The sequence below is a fragment of the Solanum stenotomum genome, chromosome 10 (assembly GCF_019186545.1).
Source record: "Solanum stenotomum isolate F172 chromosome 10, ASM1918654v1, whole genome shotgun sequence".
Lineage (NCBI taxonomy): Eukaryota > Viridiplantae > Streptophyta > Magnoliopsida > Solanales > Solanaceae > Solanum > Solanum stenotomum.
Genome location: NC_064291.1, coordinates 7588010 through 7611634, shown reverse-complemented (window position 1 = coordinate 7611634; position 23625 = coordinate 7588010). Strand labels below are relative to the sequence as shown.

The following is a 23625-nucleotide window of genomic DNA, read 5'->3' as shown; positions in this document are numbered from 1 at the left end:
AAATAGTAAAAAAAAATTCTATTTCAAAATATTTATATATAATTTAAGGTAGGGGCGTGGTTGTGTGGAGATAAGATGTGTTCAATAGTGATGACAAGACAATCAATATCAAATATAGCTATCAAACTTGTTATTCCATAATTCTATTACTAGAAAAGTCATATTACTTATTTTTTTGAAAAAATATTTTTTAAAACTTGGACCCCACAAACAAACACAAACACTTTCTGCAAGCATTTTTTTTAAAAATCATTAATGTAACTAGAGAATAAAGAATGAGATAACGATTGAGGTAAAATCTGCGATTCTGTGAATTTGTATTAGGTATAGTAAAAATAAATGGAAAATGAGAGAACATGAAAAAAGGGAATATGAAGTGTTCCTTTTTATGTTTTAGTGAAAACATTTCTCCCCTCATTGGTGGTGGAAAGAAAAGTTAAAGTATTTAAACAAGTAAACACTTTTATTTGTTGTTCAAAGGGTTGAAAAGAGGACCCGTCGTCGTCGCTCGACTACGGAAAATGATCGAAAGAGAGTTCAGTTTCTTTCCCAAATTTATTTAAATTTCCTGCTCTCCCGTTGCGTGGTTTGCTGATATCGTTATATTCGATGGACTCGATTTTCTTCTTTTCAATATTATTTATGTTTTAGTTGTATATTCTATTTTCATTACTAATTTTTGAACTTATTGCTTTTGAAAACATGCTTTAAACTTTATTATTTCTTACAAATATGTTATAAATAATAAAGATTAAATAACCATCATAAACTTGTTTAAAAGATATTTTATATTATTGAAGTCAACATCTTATAAACATGTTTGACAATTTCAACTTACAAGTTGACTGCAGCCACTATATTGGCTGTGGGGAATACATCTCCCCAACTTTAAGGCAGCTTTTGTGATCGTAGACCATTTCAACGTGATCTGCTCATGACAATGATCATAATAATAATAATAATAATTTAGTAAAAAAAAAAAATCAGTATTATTTTAAATTGCTCAAATTTGTCATTTTCTTATACTTTCGATCCATTCATGCGTTAGAGTATGTTTGAAATTGTACCCTTGTGACAAACTGTAAAAGAAGAAAATAAGAGATATTTTTTGTTTAATTTTGTCTGTGGAGGGATGAGATGTTTTTTTTTTTTAATAGATGAGGCTATTGTTTTCTTACTTAGAGGTCTCAGGTTTAAATCTTGAATATGAAAAAATATTGATAGGGAGATCCTTCTCCAAATAGAGCCCTAGTCGGCTGAAATCTAGACCAGTCAAGCTTCAACACGGAAATCAACTATTGAATGACAAATAAAATAAAATAAATAGATTGTTGAAAACCTTATTAGTAAAGAAAGATGGATTTTCAGGCATCTCATAAGAATATATTTTTACTATTAGGCATTATACATAAATTTAATTTGACTTTAACTTATATCTATATATTTGAATTTTAGGTGTGTACATGTGAACACTTAAATTTATATATAAAATTATACAAATAGACACATGCACCCTACATTATATGCGTTAAAAGAACACGTTTATGTATTATATTTTTTTTTAAGTATTTAACCATTTTTACAAGATATCGGTAAAATGTAACACAAAACTGATAAAAATAAAATAAAATCCTTAATTTTCATTCTTTGTATACTAAAAGAAATAAAAAAAAATGTTGGATCACACAAAAAAACAAAAAAGAAAACAAGTGGACTATTGAGGCCATACACATCAGCAGTATAACTTATTTTTCGCAAAAACTGTGTGGATGTTTGTACCTGAAAAAATTTCAGTTCAAACCCATTCCTTTTTCCTCCATTGTAACGCACTTCTCTCTTATCTATCTGAGAATTTCATTCTCAATTATCGATTCACAATTTCAGTTCTTTCGCAACAAAATTATCAAAATATATCTCTCAGCATTTCTTCTAATTGTGATGAAATTATTCTAGTTTTGATTCTGAAAGTTTATCTGTGTTAAAGTTGATTTTTTGATGAACGATAAAATGGATATGAAAAAGCGATTAACACGAGGAATATCTAGGCAATTTTCAACAGGTTCATTGAGAATGAGTGGAAAATTCAGTTTCAAAAGGCAAAATTCAATGGATCCAAGGAATAATAATATGCGGTTTAGTTTTGGTAGGCAATCGTCTCTCGATCCGATACGGAGGTGTCCGTCGTTTGAGAATGAGACGATTGCTGTACCGGATAATTTGGATTCGACGATGCAGCTGTTGTTTATGGCGTGTAAAGGTGATGTGAATGGAGTGAAGGATTTGTTGGATGAAGATGTTGATGTTAATAGTATTGATTTAGATGGAAGGACTGCTTTGCATATTGCTGCTTGTGAAGGACATGTAGAGGTTGCTAAGCTTTTGTTGAGTAGGAAGGCTAATATTGATGCTCGTGATCGATGGGGAGGCACGGTAAATGTTTTAATTTTTTTTGCAATTTTTTGGCTCATAAAGTTGTATATGTATGAGATATTGTGTTTGGTATGATGAAAAGCGTTATTGAATCTTACCTTGAATTATGTAAAATGTTTTGTGAAAATAGAGCTTTGCCGTAGCAGGTAAAGTTAATTTCATACGACTTGGAGGTCAGGGGTTCAAGCTGTGAAAACAATCTATTGTAGAAATTGATGTGACTAGGAACAGGGGTTCGAACTGTGAAAACAACCTATTGTAGAAATGTAGGGGAAATCCTTGAGATATCTTATTATGAGAATATTTTCTTATTGTTCGTTTGCTATTATTCTCTTTGATATGTGAATAAATGAAATCAAGTAAATGTGGTGAGATTGTAATTCTAATTTCACAGAGGGAAAATAGGCCAGGTGGGAGCTGGAACTAAAGTTTCAATTCTGAAGAAACTTTAGCTAAGTTTTTGGATAGACTGTGAAAATATTGTGAGTGAAAGTGTTTTGTATGGAAAAGAATTCTGCTACGAATTTCTTCTGTAATTTGTGAAAAATCATGCAAAGGACTACAGAAAGAAGAAAATATTAGTGACAGAAGATGAGAAAGAGCTTATGTAGGTCTCATAGAATAAAAAAATTGTTCAAATGGCTTCGGCGAGTCTAACTTGAGGTCGAAAAATGCAGACCTTTGACATTTACAGACTATGTATCTCCTTAATTTTCTAATTTTATTCATCTTTTTGCATTTGGGAAATAGTATTTATGAGGCCCAAGTGCATCCTTGAACTTCCTTATTATTATGGCAGGCAGCAGCTGACGCGAAATACTATGGAAATAATGAAGTTTATAATATCTTAAAGGCCCGGGGGGCCAAAGTCCCGGTAAGTGGGAAGATAATTTTCTAATTAAAGTGAGATTTATGATTTATGGGGCTGAGTATTTGTCACGTTGTTAGAAACTCAGAAACACACCAATGACTGTTGCAAATCCTCGAGAAGTTCCAGAATATGAACTAAATCCACTGGAGCTTCAAATCCGAAAAAGGGATGGAATTTCGAAGGTAAGGCCTTTCTTTGATTTCAAAATAAGCATTTGGATGTTTCAATTTTGAGAAATGATGAAAGCATTAAATGGCACCAGCATAAGCAAAATTCAAAAGTTATAATGGTTATCTCTTTGATTTTAACTAGGAAAACTATACACTTTGAAGAACTTATATTCAAATGTCATCATAATTCACTTGGAAAAAAGTTAAGATCAACAAAAATCATCATTACCTCATAGGAGGCCTAACCTCAAATTTCTAACTTCTGCAAACTTTTGAACGTTTTATTCCCTTCTTTTCTTCCTGCAGAAAGCCATGAGACATCTGCACTGACTTGCCTCTCATGCAATTTGTGCTTGATTTTGCATTGTTAATTTTTCAATCTTCTCTTAACAACTTTGCTGAAACTCCTTTGCCTTTCAACAGGGTTCGTATCAAGTTGCTAAATGGAATGGGACAAAAGTTTCTGTCAAGATACTTGACAAGGATAGTTATGCAGACCCTGAAATTATGTATGTTGTCAACTTATTTTCTGCTAATCTCCTGATTCACTACCATAATGCACATTTCTATTATTGATTTGGAAATAAGCTTACCAAAGGGATATGCATATTTTGGGCTTCAGCTAGTTACCATGTTGTCTGATTCTCTGTGACTAGCAAAGCTTTGGCATGATACATTAATTTGGATATTAAATTAGTTGTGCAGCTTTGGCGGATGATTTATGCAGCTTCGGTTGGCTTGTCATATGTTGAAACCATTATTTTCTATTTTTCTTCACTTCCACTTGGGCATATTTCATATATCCCTTGTAGACTTGTTTGCTTGTTATGTAGTGAAGCCTAGGCTGTTTATACAAATTTTGAGGCTCATCGTTTGGATGAATCAGGCTGAGAAAACTAGGAAAAGTTTTCTAGTGTTAGTCAACAACTAATTTCCCAACGAAAGAAATCAGGACATATTGGAGTGCTTTCATGTTTGATTAAGCAGGATGTCCCACTAAGTTGTGTTCTGTTATATTACAGTCTTGTGAGCATCTTGATCACATCATTATGTGTGCTTACATACAACTCTAACCTTTGTTTACAGATTGTAGATAGTTCTTGTGTTTTTTACGCAAGGTAGATTGTGAACATGGTATTGAGATGGCTCTAATAGGTGCCTTAATCAAGTTCTCATTAGAAAACCAAATCCCTGAAGCAGCTGGAAATACGTTTGTCAAAAATATTGAAGTGTATATCCTTCTGATCATCAGGTCACACTGCTTCATGTGAATAGCAACTTCAACAGTCTATATACATGAATCTGATCCTTTGAGCATTTAAAATAAGATAGAAAGATGAAAATATGCATCTCAAAAGGAAATTCAGCCTTCTAGGTAAAATACTCTTTATATTCACATGTTTCCAAGATGCTGGCAGATTGAGTTGACGATGGATCTGGATCTTTGATTTGTAGTAATATGGAATAAGTTGAGGATCACACTTCGTCATTCTGGAGTCCTTTTTGTTAGGCACTTTTCAAGTTTCATACAACCATTTCTCTAAAACCAACATTTTTTAAACAATTGTACAAGCTTCTTTGTAATTTTCTAATCCCTAGTTAAGGAGGCTGGGATTCCTCTACCTCGGTTTGTAGCATAATACATAATAAGTTGATTCTCTCATCTGTTATTTGTGATAGCCACCTTATGCAGTTTACCTCGTTTCATGCTAACCTTTCTCTGAAATTCAAACTTAGGATGCATAAAGCCCAGCTTCTTTTCAGGGTTCATTGTAAGAAAAACTGGTAGCTCTATCCTTTTTCTGGTGTCTTTCTAAATCAAGAAAAACTTATAATCTTCACTCTTGTGTGATTGCCACAAATTTCACTCAGACATTGAAGTGATTCTGGGGAGATGCTTTATTTCCAAGTGTCTTGATTCATGAGAGGACAGACCCTAAGTTTTACTTCAGCATTATTAGATCTTTTAGATCATCTTCTGAAGTGTTTCTTGGTCTAAATGATAGAACCAGTTTTTGTTATTATGTTCGTTTAGTTTCTCATTTGAACAAATTATTTTCAAGTTGTTATTTAAGATTGTCAAAATCTTATTGTTTACCTAACTGTTTCTATTCTTGATGTTAAGGTCGCCTTAATTCCATTTCCTTCACATGCAGAAATGCTTTTAAGCATGAATTAACTTTGTTGGAAAGAGTACGGCATCCTAATGTGGTTCAATTTGTTGGAGCTGTTACACAAAATATACCAATGATGATAGTAATAGAGTATCATCCGAGGGTAAGTTCTCTCTATTTCTCTATCTCACACTGCTCCGCATAAAATCCCTTCTTCACTCTATCCACCTACACACTATATTGTGAATATTGTATGTTATTATGCATACATTAATATTGAAAAATATTCAATCAGCTCTTACATCAAATGTGCAATCAATTTTGTGCTGTGATTTCTCTCCTGGTGTAATTTCATTCTTATCGATTTTATGCGCTGTACTTCTTGTTCTTGGCTTAGCTTTCCAATGGGTATTTCATTCATGTATTGTTGATTTTCAGGGTGACCTTGGTAGCTATCTTCAGAAGAAGGGACGTCTATCTCCTTCTAAGGTTCTAAGATTTGCTCTGGATATTGCCAGGCAAGTCTGGTCCCTTTCCTACGCACTGAAAAAATAATTCTATTAGTACATCTGAGATATTTTATTTTTATGCTGATAAGATGTTCTAATTTCTTTGGTTGCATCCTGTTTCCGTCATATGATCTTATTTTCAGGGGCATGAATTATCTTCATGAATGTAAACCGGACCCAATCATCCATTGTCTTTTAATGCCAAAGTAAGAAAACTAAAATGCTTTATGATTCTCATATATTAAATGACCATTTCTAGTGTACTCGTGTCACGTATCTACTTCTTTTAATGTTTGTAATTTTTGTAAGGTGCCAGAAATATTTTGCAGGACAATGGTGGTTTATTGAAAGTTGCGGGATTTGGTTTGATTAGATTGTCAAACATTTCACCTGACAAAGCAAAGTCGCTGCAACCTCAAGCCATTGACCGTGCAAGTAAATACTTTAATTTGAGCTCATATAGTTAAATTACAATACTCCTTATAAAAGGCAGAAAAAGAGCCTTCTAGTTTGATACTAGTGTCCACTTTAAAAACTTCAGGGGATGGACTTAAAGGTATTCTAATTTCATGACTGAAGGAATTGTAACTACAATAACTGCACTCTCTTTCTTGTTACTTGTAGGTACCTATATAGCACCTGAGATTTATAAAGACGAAATATTCGATAGAAGTGTGGATGTATATGCTTTTGGAGTTTTACTTTATGAGGTACAGATTCAGTTTCAGATAATTTAACTTATGGCTGCCTTTTGTTTTACTACATAATTCTCTTAGCTAACTAGAACATCCGTATTATGAACTAGCATTTGAACATTCTTCTTATCTTCTATGTTTTTCTTTTTTAGAAAAAAAAAATTCTAGTCAATTTTGACTGCCAAATACAAAGTGTTGTAGGTTTCCTTCTTTTTCTCCCACTTTGCTGGAACACTTCATGATATGAATGATCTTGCTGTGCTTCATATGCTAACTCTTTTTTTTTCTTTTTAATCTTTTGGGGCATTTTCTTGAATCAGTCTTCCTCAAATGTTTTTCAGCTCTTATCTTGCGCAGTATACGATTTTGTTTACTGTTGAATTTTGGCTAACTTTGTTGGGTTTAGATGATGGAGGGATCACCACCTTTTCATCCCAAGTCACCTGAAGAGGCTGCTAGATTGATGTGCAAAGAGGGTAAAAGACCATCATTCAAGTCAAAATCTAAGTATCCGCCGGACCTTAGAGAGTGAGCACTGCGATTCATTTTAATTTTCAATACTTGGATGCAATCTATTCTTTTGCCGTTCGTATGCAGTTATAGAGTAGAAACATGCTACTAAATATAGCAGATGCTCCATGTCATACTCCTAATCATTCTAATGGATATGACTTCTTTTGTGAAAGGTTTGCAAAAAAGGATTGTTGTTTGCTGTTTCACTTTACAGAAGTAATGTGTGATTTTCTTTGGCTTCTGCTATCTGGCTGCTTAGTCCAGCATTGTGTTGTCGTTTTACTTTAAACTTGCATTCTTCAATTCGATGTTCTTTTCCTACCAGAGATCTTGGGCATTTCTAAGTGGACAATGATATATTCTCCTGTGTCCATCCATCTGATGATAAAATATTCAACTGTACAGTGTGCATTACCTTATTTTAGATTTCCTTATATTTTACTGATCTTAAAGAATATAACAAACCGATTTTGCACAGTCAGGCTGCCTCCCCCCACCATCATCTGGCAAGGCTCTGTCTCTCTAATATTCTTTTGTTGATCTTATTGCTTAAGGATAAGTTCAGTGGCGATTTTCATGTTCCGTTGACAAAATTTGCTGAATGTCTAGGTTGATTGAAGAATGTTGGAATCCAGATTCTTTTATACGGCCAACATTTTCGGAGATCATTGTGCGCATGAATAAAATTGTTGCAAACTGTTCAAAACACGGATGGTTGAAAGATACTCTAAAGCTTCCCTGGTAATGCTTCCACTGCACTATTTTTGCATATTTTGGATCCTTTTTCAGTTGTTACAATATTCAAAGGTCCTTGGACCAAGAAGAAAAGATTCAGCACAGTAGATAACTTCTACAAGAACTAAAATAGCTTCTACACAACGTTTCAAGCATTATGATTTGTACATTATCATGCACTCTGTTTTAATCTCATTTAGTTGTAACAGCATATCCATGTGCAAAGCATAACTAACTTCAGTGGCGATAACTAAGCTCTATAACTAGTTTGTGAAGCTGTAGATTAAAGTAGCTTTTAACTTTCAAGAAACCTGACAACATAAAGTTCGTTTTGGTAGTTGGAATGTGTGATAATCTCATCTAAAAGTATAAGCTATTAAAGAAAGCACACTTATATGTCCTTAATTATGTCTCCAACATGCCCAGTCATGTGGCCAAGCTTGTAGAGTTTTTTTGTAATAATGGATGACGGTAAGACTCGAACCCAAGACCTTTGTCTGCTCTTGATACTCTGCTGAAAGCTTCAAAATACCCCCAAAGAGTTCAACAAGATATACCATGTTGAAAGCTCTAAGCTGTAAGTAAAGAATAACTTAGGTACATGTGGAAGATTTAGCAATAGTTGTATGGAAGAAATCTAGTAAACTAGAGAGAGTAGATATACCGTCTTGTGACGAGACAATAAAAGTAGATTACAAGATTTGTTTTCCATCATAGGGACCATACCTTAGATGAATTTCTTGATGCAGGTTATAGAGTGAAGCAAACTACATTGACCATGGACAAAGCTTAAGATCTGGAGAAGAAAATTGACACAAGATTCTTGTGACTATTCGATATAATTATGTGGATGTGTGGCAGATTATGATATCATACTAAGCCTTATGCTGTCTTTTGCAAGAATCGTCGTCCATCGTGTTGTTGGACCAAATAAAAGGAAGAAAGAAGGGTGTGAGTGATTGGGATGAGAATTGAAACTTCATGCACTGTGCTTCTCTAGTTTTGAGTAAAGCTAGAACTAGAGAAGTTCCTTTCTTAGAGTCTGTTTATAAGGTGAAGAAACAACTTGTATCTTGTTGTTTAAGGAAAAGAGGAAGAATAATATACTTTTATTTTTCTTGTTTGATATGTTAATCAAACTATCGAGAATTCATTCTGCAACTATTGTATAAATGCATCCCTTATCGCCTTTTCTGTTAACCATCCATAGTAACGAACTTGCAAAATGAATATGTTTATCATAAAGAGATTTTTCGTTTCTGACCATACTTCACATGTTACCTATACATACAAAACCAAAAAAGTGAGCAATTACTGATCTGACTTTTACTGTTTTGTTCATTTTTTTCTCAACCTATGTTTTTCTTCACTTCAATAAATTTGTGATAATTACAGTCCTAACCACTCCGACCAACTAGTTTATAAATTATGTACAAATTATATAGATTGTATATATTTTATACTAAATATACCTTTGTAAGTTTGTGTTTTGCACAAAAAGATAAATTTTAATTAAAGAGTAAAATATTTATATTGTCTTAAACAAACCAGCATCAATAATCTAGTGGTAGAAAATGTATCCCCCAGATATACATACATCATAATCAATTAAAGGTATCGTGATTTATCCCCGTCTTCGTTCTAGAGTCTATAAAAGTATGTTTCCCATCTTCATTTGTCTCTTCTACTAGCACTTTACCGTTCTCATTTTGATACACTTCTAATTTTGAGTATAATGCATATCTAGACACTCTTAACTTGTTCACTGTGTCAATTGAACATTTCAACTGATAAAATAATGATTCATGAAATGTTTAGTTGCTAACTGAAATCAAATTGAGATGTCTAAATGTGTACTCTTAAAGTTAAAGTCTTTACCTGACCAAATTTAAATATCTCTTTATGGTACTATGCCATTGTTATCTAGCTAATTTGGTGTATCAGTTATATTGATGCAAAATGTTGATATTATGAACTTGTCAGAGTTGACCTTTTTCTTAGCTTAATCAAATTATTAATTAACGGGAAAATTGTATAAAATAACAAACTATTGATTCAAATTAAATATTGTAACCACAGTTTCATTTAATTGTAATCGCAGCAAACACTTGACATTCGCCTCTCTCCCCAGAGAATCTCGTTCGCCACTCTCCCTGATCTCGCTCGCTACTCTCCCTCGCCTCTCTCACTTTATACAAACATAAATGTATAAATTGTGTTTGTGTTTGTATAAAGTAAGAGAAAATTGTATATGCAAATACAAATACATATATTTTCGTCCTATACACTTATAATTATACAAATACAGATCTTCCCCTACCAGTTCTCTTTTGCCTTTCTCTCTTTCTCGCTGTATACAAACACAAATTATACAAATTATAATGTATAACATTATAATTTGTGTTGTGTAAAGCGAGAGAGAGAGAGAGAGATTTGATATACAAATGTTTTATTTCGATTCAATTGTATACAAATTCAAATTTTATGCAGATATACAAACACAATCATTGATACATATACATACTAGTTATATATATACAATCATTTTTTTTTTCATATACAAACGAATGCCTCTTTGCGATTTACACAAATCTGATTGTCACCCCCCGAGTCTACCCCTGGATGCAGACACGTGACCTAGGATCACGAGTAACCCCAAGCTAACCCTGCTGGCATAACATGAGCATACTAATAGTAAATTGAAGCAATAAATACTGTGTGGAAGCTAATCATGAGATAAATCTGAAATGATGGGGAATACCCATGTACTAAATCTGAATAAAGAAATCTGAGCGTTCAACAACAAATGAAATATCAAACTTGAACACTAAGTTGAATATAAACTATGTCTGAATATAGTCTCTAACTGACTAGAAGTGCAGGGACATGCCCCAGCTAAATCTAGCAAAAACTATAATGTATAATCTGATTTTCACCCCCCGAGTCTACCCTTGGATGCAGACACGGGACCTAGGATCACGAGTAACCCCAAGCTAACCCTGCTGGCATAACATGAGCATACTAATAGTAAATTGAAGCAATAAATACTGTGCGGAAGCTAATCATGAGATAAATCTGAAATGATGTGGAATACCCATATACTAAATCTGAATAAAGAAATCTGAGCGTTCAACAACAAATGAAATATCAAACTCGAACACTAAGCTGAATATAAACTATGTCTGAATATAGTCTCTAATTGACTAGAAGTGCAGGGACATGCCCCAGCTAAATCTAGCAAAAACTGAAACTAAAGACTAAAAGCATAAAAGACATCATGTCACTCGTCCTCGAAGAATGAGGACTCACCACCGATGTTGCTGAAATGGAGATTGAGAACCGATCTATGCGTGATCTGACTGCTGAGGACCTGAACCTACATCATGAGAAGATGTAGCGCAGAATATGCGTCAGTACTTGAAAGGTACTGAGTATGTAGGATAGAGTAAAGCTGAATAAAATCATAACTGAACCAAAGCATATATTGAGCAATGATATGATACAAACATGATACTAAACTGAGAATACTGAACATGAAATAACTGAATGCAATGACCAAATTAATAACATGCTGAGACTGAATATTGAACTGTACAGATAACATGGTTAATGCATTAGAGTCTGACTGAGCTGTGGGAGCTACCAATAACCGACATAAAACCACGTGAGCTAAACGTGGAGTCCGATGTATATGCCCCATCGAGAGGACCCATTAAACCTTGCCAGGGGTAAAAAGGCATGACTGACGTGATCACTAAAATGATGCCCACAAAGGGAACTTACAACCTACGGGGGAACGTAGTTATGGGACTATGAGGGTGACTGACCCTAGTCCAACTTGGTATTACGTTTCTCCCAATTAGCAAGTTATGACTGAAATTCTGTAATATATTGGATAGCTCAAAATACCGACATGCTAACTGAGAATGCAACATTAATATACTGATAGTGACACATTTAAAAACTGAGGCATGTATATCTGAAATAACTGAAATATTTGACCTAGCATGTGTAATTCAAGAACTAAAGAAATACGTAGCTAGGGTTTTGAAATTCATGCAAGAAACGAAGTAATAACATGATAATTTGATTTGGAACATATACATAACTAATTCATGATAATATGCTGAAATTCTAGAAACCCTAGGTCTAGTTTTAATAAGGGAATCAAGAATCTGACTGAATTCTAGGGACCTAATAGACGAAAGGAACCCACTTGTGAAATCCCACATGCCTGGTGACGAATTCCATAGAGAAATCTTTCGATTTTGGGGTTGGAACTGATGAAATCTTGTTGCGTTCTTGAACTAGGGTTCTTGACCTCTTTCTCCTTTTACGCTCTAATTTTTCTAAGTTTTGATGAATGATTTGACCAAGGTAAGTTCTAGTTATATTTCTAGGTTAAAATTGATCAAACCACGTAGTTTAGGATTTAAACGACGTAGTTTAGGGGTCCAACGCATAAGGAAAAGACCAAAAGACCCCTAACTTAACTGTTGTCGGGGTCACCGACGGATAGGACTGACGGACCGTCGAACGACTGACGGTCCGTGCTGGTCAACCGTCGATCATTATTAGGGGATGAAATTTGAGGCGTCGATCCATGGATACGGACCACGGTCCGTGACCTGATCTGCAGACCGTAGGTCCGGTCGTGGGTCAACACTTAGTCGAATTTTCTCTGGAGTCCTGGGAAGGGTCGCAGTTGCGAACCACGGACCACCAGCACGGGCCGTGGGTCACCCTACGATCCGTGGGTGCCAACCGTAGGTTGCACCTGTAACTTCTGTAAATCTGCACTAAGGTCTGTTTTCAGATACAGAGTGTTACATTATCTCCTCCCGGGAACATTTGTCCTCGAATGAAGACTAAATAGCTGAAATGGAGGGAAAGAGCTGCAACCCTACTACAAAAATACTAAGACTGATTTCTGACTGAACTAAGTTCCAAGAACATGCAAATACGCTGAAAATGCAAGTACAAATAGAAGGAACATAATACTAGGACTAAATCTGCGCATAAATAACTAGAAAACTAAAGAGGAACTAATACCTCAAGCTGGAGTGGAATCGGAAGAAAAGAGGTAAGGGTACATGGCTGTTTCTGCTTCCCAAGTAGCTCCCTCCACGAACTGACTCCTCCACAAAACCTTGATTGAAACGACTTCTTTGTTTCTCAACCTTCTAATGTCAGATCAAGAATCTCAACTGGCACATCCTCATAAGTGAGACTATCCTTTACAACCACACTTTCTAAAGGTACAATGGATGCTGGATCACCCACACACTTCTTCAACAACGAAATGTGAAAAAACGGATGCACTGATGCTAGTTCTGCTGGCAACTCTTACTCATAAATCACTTTTCCAATCTTTCTCAGAATCTTGTAAGGGACTACATATCTAGGACTGAGCTTCCCTTTCTTGTCAAATCTCATCACCCCTTTCATAGGTGACACTTTAAAGAAAACCCAATCATCAATTTGGAACTCTAGTTCCCTTCTCCTTACATCTGCATAAGATTTCTGGCGACTCTGGGCTGTCTTAAATCTATCTCTGATGAGTTGCACTTTCTCCATAGCATCATGAACTGAATCTGGTCCTATCAAGGTTGTTTCACCTACTTCAAACCAACCAACTGGAGATCTACATCTACGCCCGTACAATGCCTCATAAGGGGCCATCTGAATGTTGGAATGGTAGTTATTATTATATGCGAACTCTATAAGAGAAAGGTGATCATCCCAACTACCCTTGAAATCGATCACACAAGCTCTCAATATGTCCTCTAAGGTCTGAATGGTACATTCTGCCTGACCATCCGTCTGTGGATGAAATGATGTACTAAGATTAACCTGAGTACCAAGACCTTTCTAAAATGACTTCCAGAAATGAGAGGTAAACTGAGGACCTCTATCTGAGATGATAGACAAAGGAACCTCATGCAACCTGACTATCTCATTAATGTAAAGCTTGGGGTAGTCCTCCGATAAATCTGTAGTTTTGACCGCCAAAAAATGTGCAGATTTAGTAAATCTATCAACAATCACCCAAATAGAGTCATGCTGTCTGCGAGTATGAGGTAAACCCGTGATGAGTCCATGTTGATCACTTCCCACTTCCAAGTAGGAATGTTTATCTCTTGAGTCATACCTCCTAGTTTCTGATGTTCTACTTTCACTTGCTGGCAATTAGGGCACTTAGCCACAAAACCTGCTATATCCCTCTTCATGACATTCTACCAAAAGACTTCCCGCAGATCATGGTACATCTTAGTGGCGCTTGGATAAATAGAATTGTAATGACCAGGAATGTAATTTTTGGGAATTTGAACAATTCGATAACTACGGTTATTTAGTTAGTGGGTATTTATTAAATAAGTAAATTTTATTAGTTGGTGGTTAATGAGTCAAGTTAATAACTTATTTAATATTAAAATAAATTAGTAGGGATTATTTTAGGAAAAAAAAGAGAAAATGAGAGAATAGATGGAACTCGAAAGAACTTACCTACGGCAGACTTACAATTTGAAAAGGAATCACGGGTGCTTCAAGTAAGGAATTGTTATAATCATTACCTTTCTAATAGTTGGATAATTTTGTTTTGATAGGTAAATTGAGGCTAACAATCAAAAGCAATTATGTAAAATAAAATAAAATAAATAGAAGGTATGTTAGATGACAATATTGGATTTGTTTAAGAGCTAGCTACTACAGGATTTTGTGGTGGTTACTTTAATATTTAATTGTATTATAAAGATTTCTGTATACTAAGGGAGTAGATATTTTATAATTTTAAGAAATACATGGTAGATTCGTTCATTTTACTTGTGATCTTTTTCTAATAAATTATAGTACACTGCTTATTTATTGGGTTAAAGCTAGGATCTGTAAATCCCCATGCTTAATGTCCGTATGTTTTCAAGGCAATGGTCTAATAATTTTGCTCCTACAATTTGTTTACGTGTTATAAATTTGGGGTCTATGATATGAGTAATATAGTTTTAATAAAATTTCAGTTATGTCCTTGTGGGCATAGATTCAACTTTGAAGTGAATTTAGGGATCATAGTAATGAGTGTTGTTAGTTTCGAAATCTTATAGTGATTATTAATGTGAATAGATTGCTTTGAGTTGGAAGTACAACGGATAGGGAAGGCTCAAGTATCAGAGTGATTGCTCGATTGTTTGAGGTAAGTGGATTTCTAAACCCTTATTAAGTATATGAAATTCGTGTATTTCCTTGTAATATGTATTTGGGGGTAGTGAGACTTGGTGATGGATTGACTTGTCCACATTGATTAATTCTAATGATGAAAAAGGGGTAATAAAAGGGAATGTGATTAATTGTTGTGTGTGATGTGTTGAGAATGGTTTGAAAGGCTTGTTGAATCATTGTTGATGTTGTATCATGATTGTGTTGTTGTGAATTGTGCAATGTTATGAAAATGGTCATTTCCACATTATGTGTGAACATGTCATTTGCATTGTTCTGAGACATGGTCGTGACAAGTGTTATGTGAATTGAGAAAGCATAAGAAATTAAAGAGGATGTACCATTTCGAGGGACGTATCGCGCGCCGCGATGGATACCATATTTCGAGGGACGTATCACGCGTCGCGATGGATACTGTATTTCTAGGGACATATCGTGTGTCGCGATGGATACTATATTTCGAGGGACGTATCGCGCGCCGCCATGGTTACTACTATCGAGGGTCGTATCGAGTGCCGCAATGATTACTATTATCGAGGGTCGTATCGCGCGCCGCGATGGATGCATGGACAGATATATCCCCCATGGGTCCCGGACTGAGAGACAACGGGTGTGTATCACTAGGTCAGACATTCATCACTATACTTGACATTGTATTGCACATATTTATCATTAGTGAACTTGATATTGTGTTTTACTGATCTTGTGAGTGCCTTTCTGTGGAACTTTGATTGATGAATATTGGGCTTCTTGTTGAGGATATGTAATTGTTAGAGTGTTGTTGTTGAGCTTTGTGCTATGTGAATTATGAACTGTTAGGTTGGACTGATTTTAAGCAGGTTGTAGTTGTGGAGGTTGTAATTGTCGAATATTGAGCTTTTTGTTGAGAATATGTGATTGTTAGAATGTTGTTGTTGAGATATGCGCTTGTAAATTGTGAACTGTTAGGTTGGGCTGGTTTTATGCAGGTTGTAGTTGAGGAGGTTTGGTTGGGGTTTAATGAGTATCCGTATTCTATCCCCTTAGCTTGTGTTTAGAGGTTTACTTGCTGAGTACCGTGTGGTTTGGTACTCACCCTTGCTGCTACATTTTTTTGTAGGTTACTATCTCAGACCTTTGTGATATTTTCTCTTCTCCTTGTCTGAGGCTTCTTGTGGAGGTTTGTGAGGTAGCTACTTGTCATTTCAGCGAACCTTCTTGCTCCTATTTATGATCTTGTTCTATTCTACAAACAAGGTCATTTGAGACTTGTGTTTTTCTTTTGAATCAATTGTAATACTTTAGAGACTTGTACATGTGACAACCAGATTTTGGGAGTATTTTTGCATTGATTATAAAATTTCTGCATTTTATTGTAATGGTTAAGTTTTAGGCTGACTTGTCTTGGTGGGATAAGACGAGTGTCATCACGTCCATTTTTGGGTCGTGGCAAAATGGTATCAGAGCCCCAGGTTCATAGGTCTCACGTGTATACAAGTTGAGTCTAAGTATAGTCTCGAGGATCGGTACAGAGACGTCTGTACTTATCTTCGAGAGACTATAGTGACTTTTAAGAAAAATCTTCACTTCTTGGATCTCTATCGTGCGTACTTGGTTCGATTTTGATTCTTATCGCTTCACTCCATTCACTCTCACTTATAGTGATGACTCATGCGTAGTTCCTCATGTGGGTAGTTGGGTTGTTGTGTATGGCTTGGAGTCTAAATCTGGTTTGAAAGTGATAGAGTTATTGAAAGGAGGCTTGGTCAGACTAAGAATGTTCAGCAATTTGAAGGGGTTGAGTAAGATTAGTTGCCCTAGTAAAGAGAATAGTACTTGTGTGGTATATACGATATTTAGAGTGGTTTAACAATTGGATGTGAAATGATTAAAATGATGGCTAGATAATGGACATGTATCTTTGGAAACTACAATTAGTAAAGTTGTCATAACAGGTATGAGTTACATAGCGAATGATCAGAATGATGTTGCACCAATTGAGGTTAGAATCTCTTTTGTGGTTTCATAAATTGAGTTTATACCAAAGAAGGTCATGATACGACTATTACAATTGTGCCAATTCTTACTTGGTTAGAGTTATGGAATGTGTTACTCTTGTTATGGACCTGATCTACGAAGGAATGCATATTGCTTTTGATGAGAGATTGAACGAATTTGGTAGTGTATAATAGTTACTTAATGGGCAGAAATACATGCACTATTTGGGTACAATCTTCTCGGTAGGTATGGGGTGTTCTAGTGGTGGATCTAACGAACTTTCACGGTATGGTACTAGTGGTATATAAAAAAGGATACGTCGATTGTGAAGTGCAAATACTAACTACTTAAGGAGTTATCTATTGTATCACATGCTCATATAATAAGATTTAGTATTGGATTCATATTTGAGAAGCCAACTAGCTTGTTAGTATGAATGGATGTGTTAAGCATTATTTATAAGGAAGCTTTTAGTGGTGGATTTTTGGTATAATATTGATGTGTTTAAGTTGTGAAATGTATCTTGAGGATTTAAAATAAGTGTTGATTTCACCGTAAGCTCCATGGAAGTGGATCGACATTATGATGACAGGCTTATAGGTATAGGAAGTCTCAACAAGTATACTTGTGTGAACGTAATTGAGAATTTTAGTAAGAAAGTGCGTATAAAATTGTGTTAGTCCTTTGGATTTTGAATTGGTATAGTTGGGTTTGAGGTGTCATGTCGATGATAAGGTTGACTTCGTGATGATGAAAGGGCTAACTGAGCATAATGATAATAAGAGTTTGTGATGAATAGTGATTAGGATGCAACTATATGATAAAGATTGTTCGTTAAATGGATTTTGTATGGTAATGACGACTTTCTAGTATCTAATGTTATGGTTTGCTATTATTTGATGAGTAGTCTGGTTGCATGGAAAGTTATAGGAGGTGCTGAGACACCACTCGAATAGATTTGGAATGAACTAGAGTCACAAATAAAAAGAATTAGTGGGATGTAATTTAGCCTTTGGAAAGAGGTGAGAACAAGATTGTAAGGGCCAAAGATATATCTTCAGAAATAGTGGATAATTGAATTAAGAGACATGTGGTTTCATCTGTTTTGCCTAGATTATTGTGATAGTTTTATGGGTTCATCATATTGGTTAAAAACTATTGGATAAAACTTGAGAAAGGAGTGTACAGATGTTCAACTCGAGTGTGATTATAATTTTTTTTTTGTGGTTTTGAGTTTGGTAATGAGTACGGATGAATTTTTAGCAGAAGTTATGATAAGGTCAATAGAGAGGCGATCAATGATAAGCTAAGATACGTGAATTCATAAAAATCTTCAAGGTATGAGTTAGTGTTGATAGATAAAGGGATTGGGTTACACATTTGGATTCAAAACTCAAGGTTTTCATTGTGAGTTTAGGTTTGTGGTAGTGTGTTTTGTTAAGGTAAGGATTGGTAAGGTAAGAAATGATCGATCGCATTGAGTATGAAGCACTTGGAAAGACTTAAAAATAATTTGAGTAGTAAATTTGGTTACTTTTGATTGTTATACCTAAGGGGAGGGGGTTTCACGTAATGTTTTGGTTTAGAGGATAAGGTAAAAATATCATGGGTTGTTGGTCAAAGGATAAGATTGGTAAGCAAGTCAGCGAAAGGAAAAATAGTCTAGTGTATTGAAGAGTTCAAGGTATTTAATATTTGCGTCATGGGAAGAATGTAAGAGACGTGAAGGAACAAAACCTCTCATATAGACTCTTTTTTTGAAGTTGAAGGATGTATGAATTTTCATATATAAGTTCTAATATGACTATGGCTGTGAATTTGTTCGGTATAGACTTACTAGGGATTTATCAGCAATTTTTATGATGATTGGATTTTGAATTGGGTGAAAAACTGTGAGGTGTGTACGATTATGTGATGTTATCTGGGCTAAATTGGTCATATTATGGTAGGTGACTTATGGACACGTAACAATATGGACCTACAGTTATACATGGTTATTGAGGATTTTGAAGGGATTGAAATTACTATTTTTATGAGACAACCTAGACTGTTATGATGTGTTGCATATGCGTTTGATGGTGAGTAGAGGTTATGAGCTTATAATATATAGAATTATTGGAGTGACCAAGGATTTTCTTTGAGTTTTGGCATGACATATATATTGGTTTGAATGGTAGTTAAAACTTGGTATGTAAAAGATTGTCTGTAGTCGACATTGTGAGTGATTCAATAACTTTATCTCAATGGGAGAGTACTATTAGATTTGGAATTAGATCTATCAACCTTGAGTGTGACATGTATTTGTCATGAAATGGTTAAATGGAAATAGATGGAGCCATGATTCGAAATTTTTGGAGGCGATAATATGTTTGATAATGCTAAGAAAACTTTAATACTAGTGACGGTTTGAGAGTAAGGTAAATGGATGGTGTGGCTATGATGTTCTGTTATTATTCAGAGTGTTGACCCTAGTGAAGTACTGTGAAGAGCATATGTGGTTCGATAAAACAAGTATGTGAGCAATTATAATCGGGATTAGATTGGTGATTGTGGGTAGCGAGAAAATTAAAGAGATAGAGTCATATGATTGAAAATGTTTGATATGGGCACTTTGGAAGAAGTATTTAGTGTAATTCGACTTTGGTTCCGTACATTCTTATGTGATCACCTATTTTGTTCCGGACATGATTTGGAGTATGATTCATTGCATATGTCCAGGTGTATTTCTACATCTATGGGTGAATCCCTAGTGGTGGATCAGATATACCGATCCTCTATTGTCCACTTGATAGGGTAGGATCCTTGGGCAGACTTGGTCATTTCAGTTATGATAGATTTGGTGTTGTTTGGAATAGTGGAAGTATACCAGTAATTCTACGCGCACAACGTTGCTTATGAGCACTTATATAAGAGCTATGAGCGTTACATTACCGTTAGAGGTTCTGCATGTTGAAAGGTATCGCTTGTTGGGTGTTACTTGATCTTATTTTTCTTTGGATTAGATAAGTTTGATTCTCCCTTGATGAGTACCCAATGTCTAAAGATAAGATTTTTATAACTTATGCTCGTGAAAAGATTTTGTGTTGTGAAAAGGGAATCGTGATAAGATATGTGATAGTATGTGCATTATGAATGTCTGGTGGTTGATTCAAGCTCACTTCTGGTAGTAATCAGTATTGATTCACAAGGTTAACTTGGTTATGTGAGAAATGATTCGTCATGATAGCTGTGCTAAGGTTCAATGAGTTTCAGTTTCGATTGAGTTCATGGGTTAGTCTGTGGTTTGGTAATTACTCATGATTTGTAGATGTTCCAAAGTTTGATTCGAAAGTTCAGTTCTTAGCAGTTTATCTTGATAGAATGATCTTCAAGAGGAACTCACTTGGAGAGATGAACACTGACTGGTAGATTATAACTCAAGATTTTGGTAATGTCGGTTATTCTTCTTCTTCTTCCTTATGTTCGAGGACGAACATGATTTTTAGTGATGGATAATGTAATGACCCGGAATGTAATTTTTGGAAATTTGAACTATTCGATAACTACAGTTATTTAGTTAGTGGGTATTTATTAAATAATTAAATTTTATTAGTTGGTGGTTAATGAGTCAAGTCAATAACTTATTTAATATTAAAATAAGTTAGTAGGGTTTATTTTAGTGAAAAAAAATAGAGAAAATGAGAGAATAGACGGAACTCGAAAGAACTTACCTGCGGCGGACTTACAATTTGAAGAGGAATCACAGGTGCTTCAAGTAAGGAATTGTTATAATCATTACCTTTCTAATACTTGGATAATTTTGTTTTGATTGGTAAGTTGAGGCTAACAATCAAAAGCAATTATGTAAAAAAATAAATAAATAATTAGAATTTATGTTAGATGACAGTATTGGATTTGTTTAAGAGCTAGATACTACAGGATTTTGTGGTGGTTACTTTAACATTTAATTGTATTATAAAGATTTCTGTATACTAAGGGAGTAGATATATTATAATTTTAAGAAATACATGGCAAATTCGTTCATTTTACTTGTGATCTTTTTCTAATAAATTATAGTACACTGCTTATTTAATGGGTTAAAGCTAGGATCTGGAAATCCCCATGCTTAATGTTCGTATGTTTTCAAGGCAATGGTCCAATAATTTTGCTCCTACAATTTGTTTACGTGTTATAAATTTGGGGTCTACGATATGAGTAATATAGTTTTAATAAAATTTCAGTTATGTCCTTGTGGGCATAGATTCAACTTTAAAGTGAATTTTGGGATCATAGTAATGTGTATTGTTAGTTTCAAAATCTTATAGTGATTATTAATATGAATAGATTGCTTTGAGTTGGAAGTATAACGAAAAGGGAAGGCTCAAGTACCGGAGTGATTGCTCGATTGTTTAAGGTAAGTGGATTTCTAAACCCTTGTTAAGTGTATGAAATTCGTGTATTTCCTTGTAATATTTGTTTGGGGGTAGTGAGATTTGGTGATGAGTTGACTTGTCCACATTGATTAATTCTAATGATGAAAAAAAGGTAATAAAAGGGAATGTGACTAATTGTTGTGTGTGATGTGTTGAGAATGGTTTGAAAGGCTTGTTGAATCATTGTTGATGTTGTATCATGATTGTATTGTTGTGAATTGTGTAATGTTATGAAAATGGTCATTTCCACATTATGTGTGAACATGTCCTTTGCATTGTTCTGAGACATGGTTGTGACAAGTGTTATGTGAATTGAGAAAGCATAAGAAATTAAAGAGGATGTACCATTTCGAGGGACGTATCATGCGCCGCGATGAATACTATATTTTGAGGGACGTATCGCGCGCCGCGATGGATACTATATTTCGAGAGACGTATCACGCGCCGTGATGGATACTATATTTCGAGAGACGTATCACGCGCCACGATGGTTACTACTATCGAGGGTCGTATCGTGCGCCGCGATGGATGCATGGACAGATATGTCCCCTATGGATCCTGGACTGAGAGAAAACGGGTGTGTATCACTATCCTTGACATTGCATTGCACATATTTTTCATTAGTGAACTTGATATTGTGTTTTGCTGATCTTGTGAGTGCCTTTCTGTGGAACTTTGATTGATGAATATTGAGTTTGTTGTTGAGGATATGTAATTGTTAGAGTGTTGTTGTTGAGCTGTGTGCTATGTGAATTATGAAATGTTAGGTTGGGCTGGTTTTAAGCAGGTTGTAGTTGTAAAGGTTGTAATTGATGAATATTGAGCTTGTTGTTGAGTATATGTAATTGTTAGAATGTTGTTGTTGAGATATGCGCTTGTAAATTGTGAACTGTTAGATTGNAATTATGAAATGTTAGGTTGGGCTGGTTTTAAGCAGGTTGTAGTTGTGAAGGTTGTAATTGATGAATATTGAGCTTGTTGTTGAGTATATGTAATTGTTAGAATGTTGTTGTTGAGATATGCGCTTGTAAATTGTGAACTGTTAGATTGGGCTGGTTTTATGCAGGTTTTAGTTGAGGAGGTTTGGTTGGGGTGTAAGGAGTACCTGTATTCTATCCCCTTAGCTTGTGTTTAGAGGTTTACTTGTTGAGTACCGTATGATTTGGTACTCACCTCTTGCTACTACATTTTTTTTGTAGGTTACTATCTCGGACCTTTGTGATATTTTCTCTTCTCCTTGTCTGAGGCTTCTTTGTGGAGGTTTGTGAGGTAGTTGCTTGTCATTTCAGCGGACCTTCTTACTCCTATTTATGATCTTATTCTATTCTACAAACAAGGTCATTTGAGACTTGTGTTTTTCTTTTGAATCAATTGTAATACTTTAGAGACTTGTACACGTGATAACCAGATTTTGGGAGTATTTTTGAGTTAATTATAAAATTTTCGCATTTTATTGTAATGGTTGAGTTTTAGGCTGACTTGTCTTGGTGGGATAAGAGGAGTGCCATCACGTCCATTTTTGGGTCATGACAAGAATACCTGGAGTTATGGGCTTCTGCAAGAATCTGTTGTCTCAACTCGCCCACATTAGGAACACATAATCGACCTTGGTAGCGAAGCACACTATCTATCCATTGGGAGAAAACCTCAACTCTCTGTTGATGGACTGCACCCTTGAGTTCAAGCAATGTCGAATCACTGTCTTGCTTTTCCTTAACCTCCGCTACCAATGAAGATTCTGATCCATTGTGAATCGTTACACTGCCATATGATATGCTTATAAGACGAACTCCTAAACGAGCAAGCCTGTGAACATCCTTCACTAGTTCTTTTCTTTCTTCCTCAACATGTGCTACACTACCCATAGATAGTCTGTTAAGGGATCTGCTACTAGATTTGCCTTATCGAGACGGTAATGCACACTCATATCATAATCCTTAAGGAACTCAAGTCATCTTCTCTGGCGAAGATTCAACTCTTTCTGGGT

The 23625-nt window shown here is 35.1% G+C and overlaps 1 protein-coding gene across 2 annotated transcripts; it reads left to right on the top strand.

Annotated features, from left to right (window-relative positions):
- The first annotated feature begins 1700 nt into the window (after positions 1-1700).
- On the top strand, positions 1701-9237 carry LOC125841662 (integrin-linked protein kinase 1-like). Of its 2 annotated transcripts, XM_049520826.1 has the most exons (12): positions 1701-2430; positions 3230-3304; positions 3379-3483; positions 3895-3980; positions 5628-5748; positions 6024-6103; positions 6238-6300; positions 6411-6529; positions 6719-6804; positions 7196-7317; positions 7912-8043; positions 8787-9237. In XM_049520826.1, the coding sequence occupies exons 1-12, from the start codon at positions 1996-1998 to the stop codon at positions 8791-8793; spliced, it is 1431 nt and encodes a 476-aa protein (XP_049376783.1). In that variant the 5' UTR covers positions 1701-1995; the 3' UTR covers positions 8794-9237. The 2 variants fall into 2 exon arrangements, with proteins under 2 accessions (XP_049376783.1, XP_049376784.1); XM_049520827.1 differs by lacking the exon at positions 8787-9237 and having other exon boundaries at positions 1776-2430; positions 7912-8047.
- The last annotated feature ends 14388 nt before the right edge of the window (positions 9238-23625 follow it).

Bases quoted from the DNA above. Each gene is read 5' to 3' on its own strand.
- LOC125841662 (XM_049520826.1), top strand. From the start codon at position 1,996: ATGAACGATAAAATGGATATGAAAAAGCGATTAACACGAGGAATATCT. The intron at 3,981-5,627 runs GTATGTTGTCAA...CTTCACATGCAG, and splicing joins TATGCAGACCCTGAAATTAT to AAATGCTTTTAAGCATGAAT. The intron at 6,530-6,718 runs GTAAATACTTTA...TGTTACTTGTAG, and splicing joins TCAAGCCATTGACCGTGCAA to GTACCTATATAGCACCTGAG.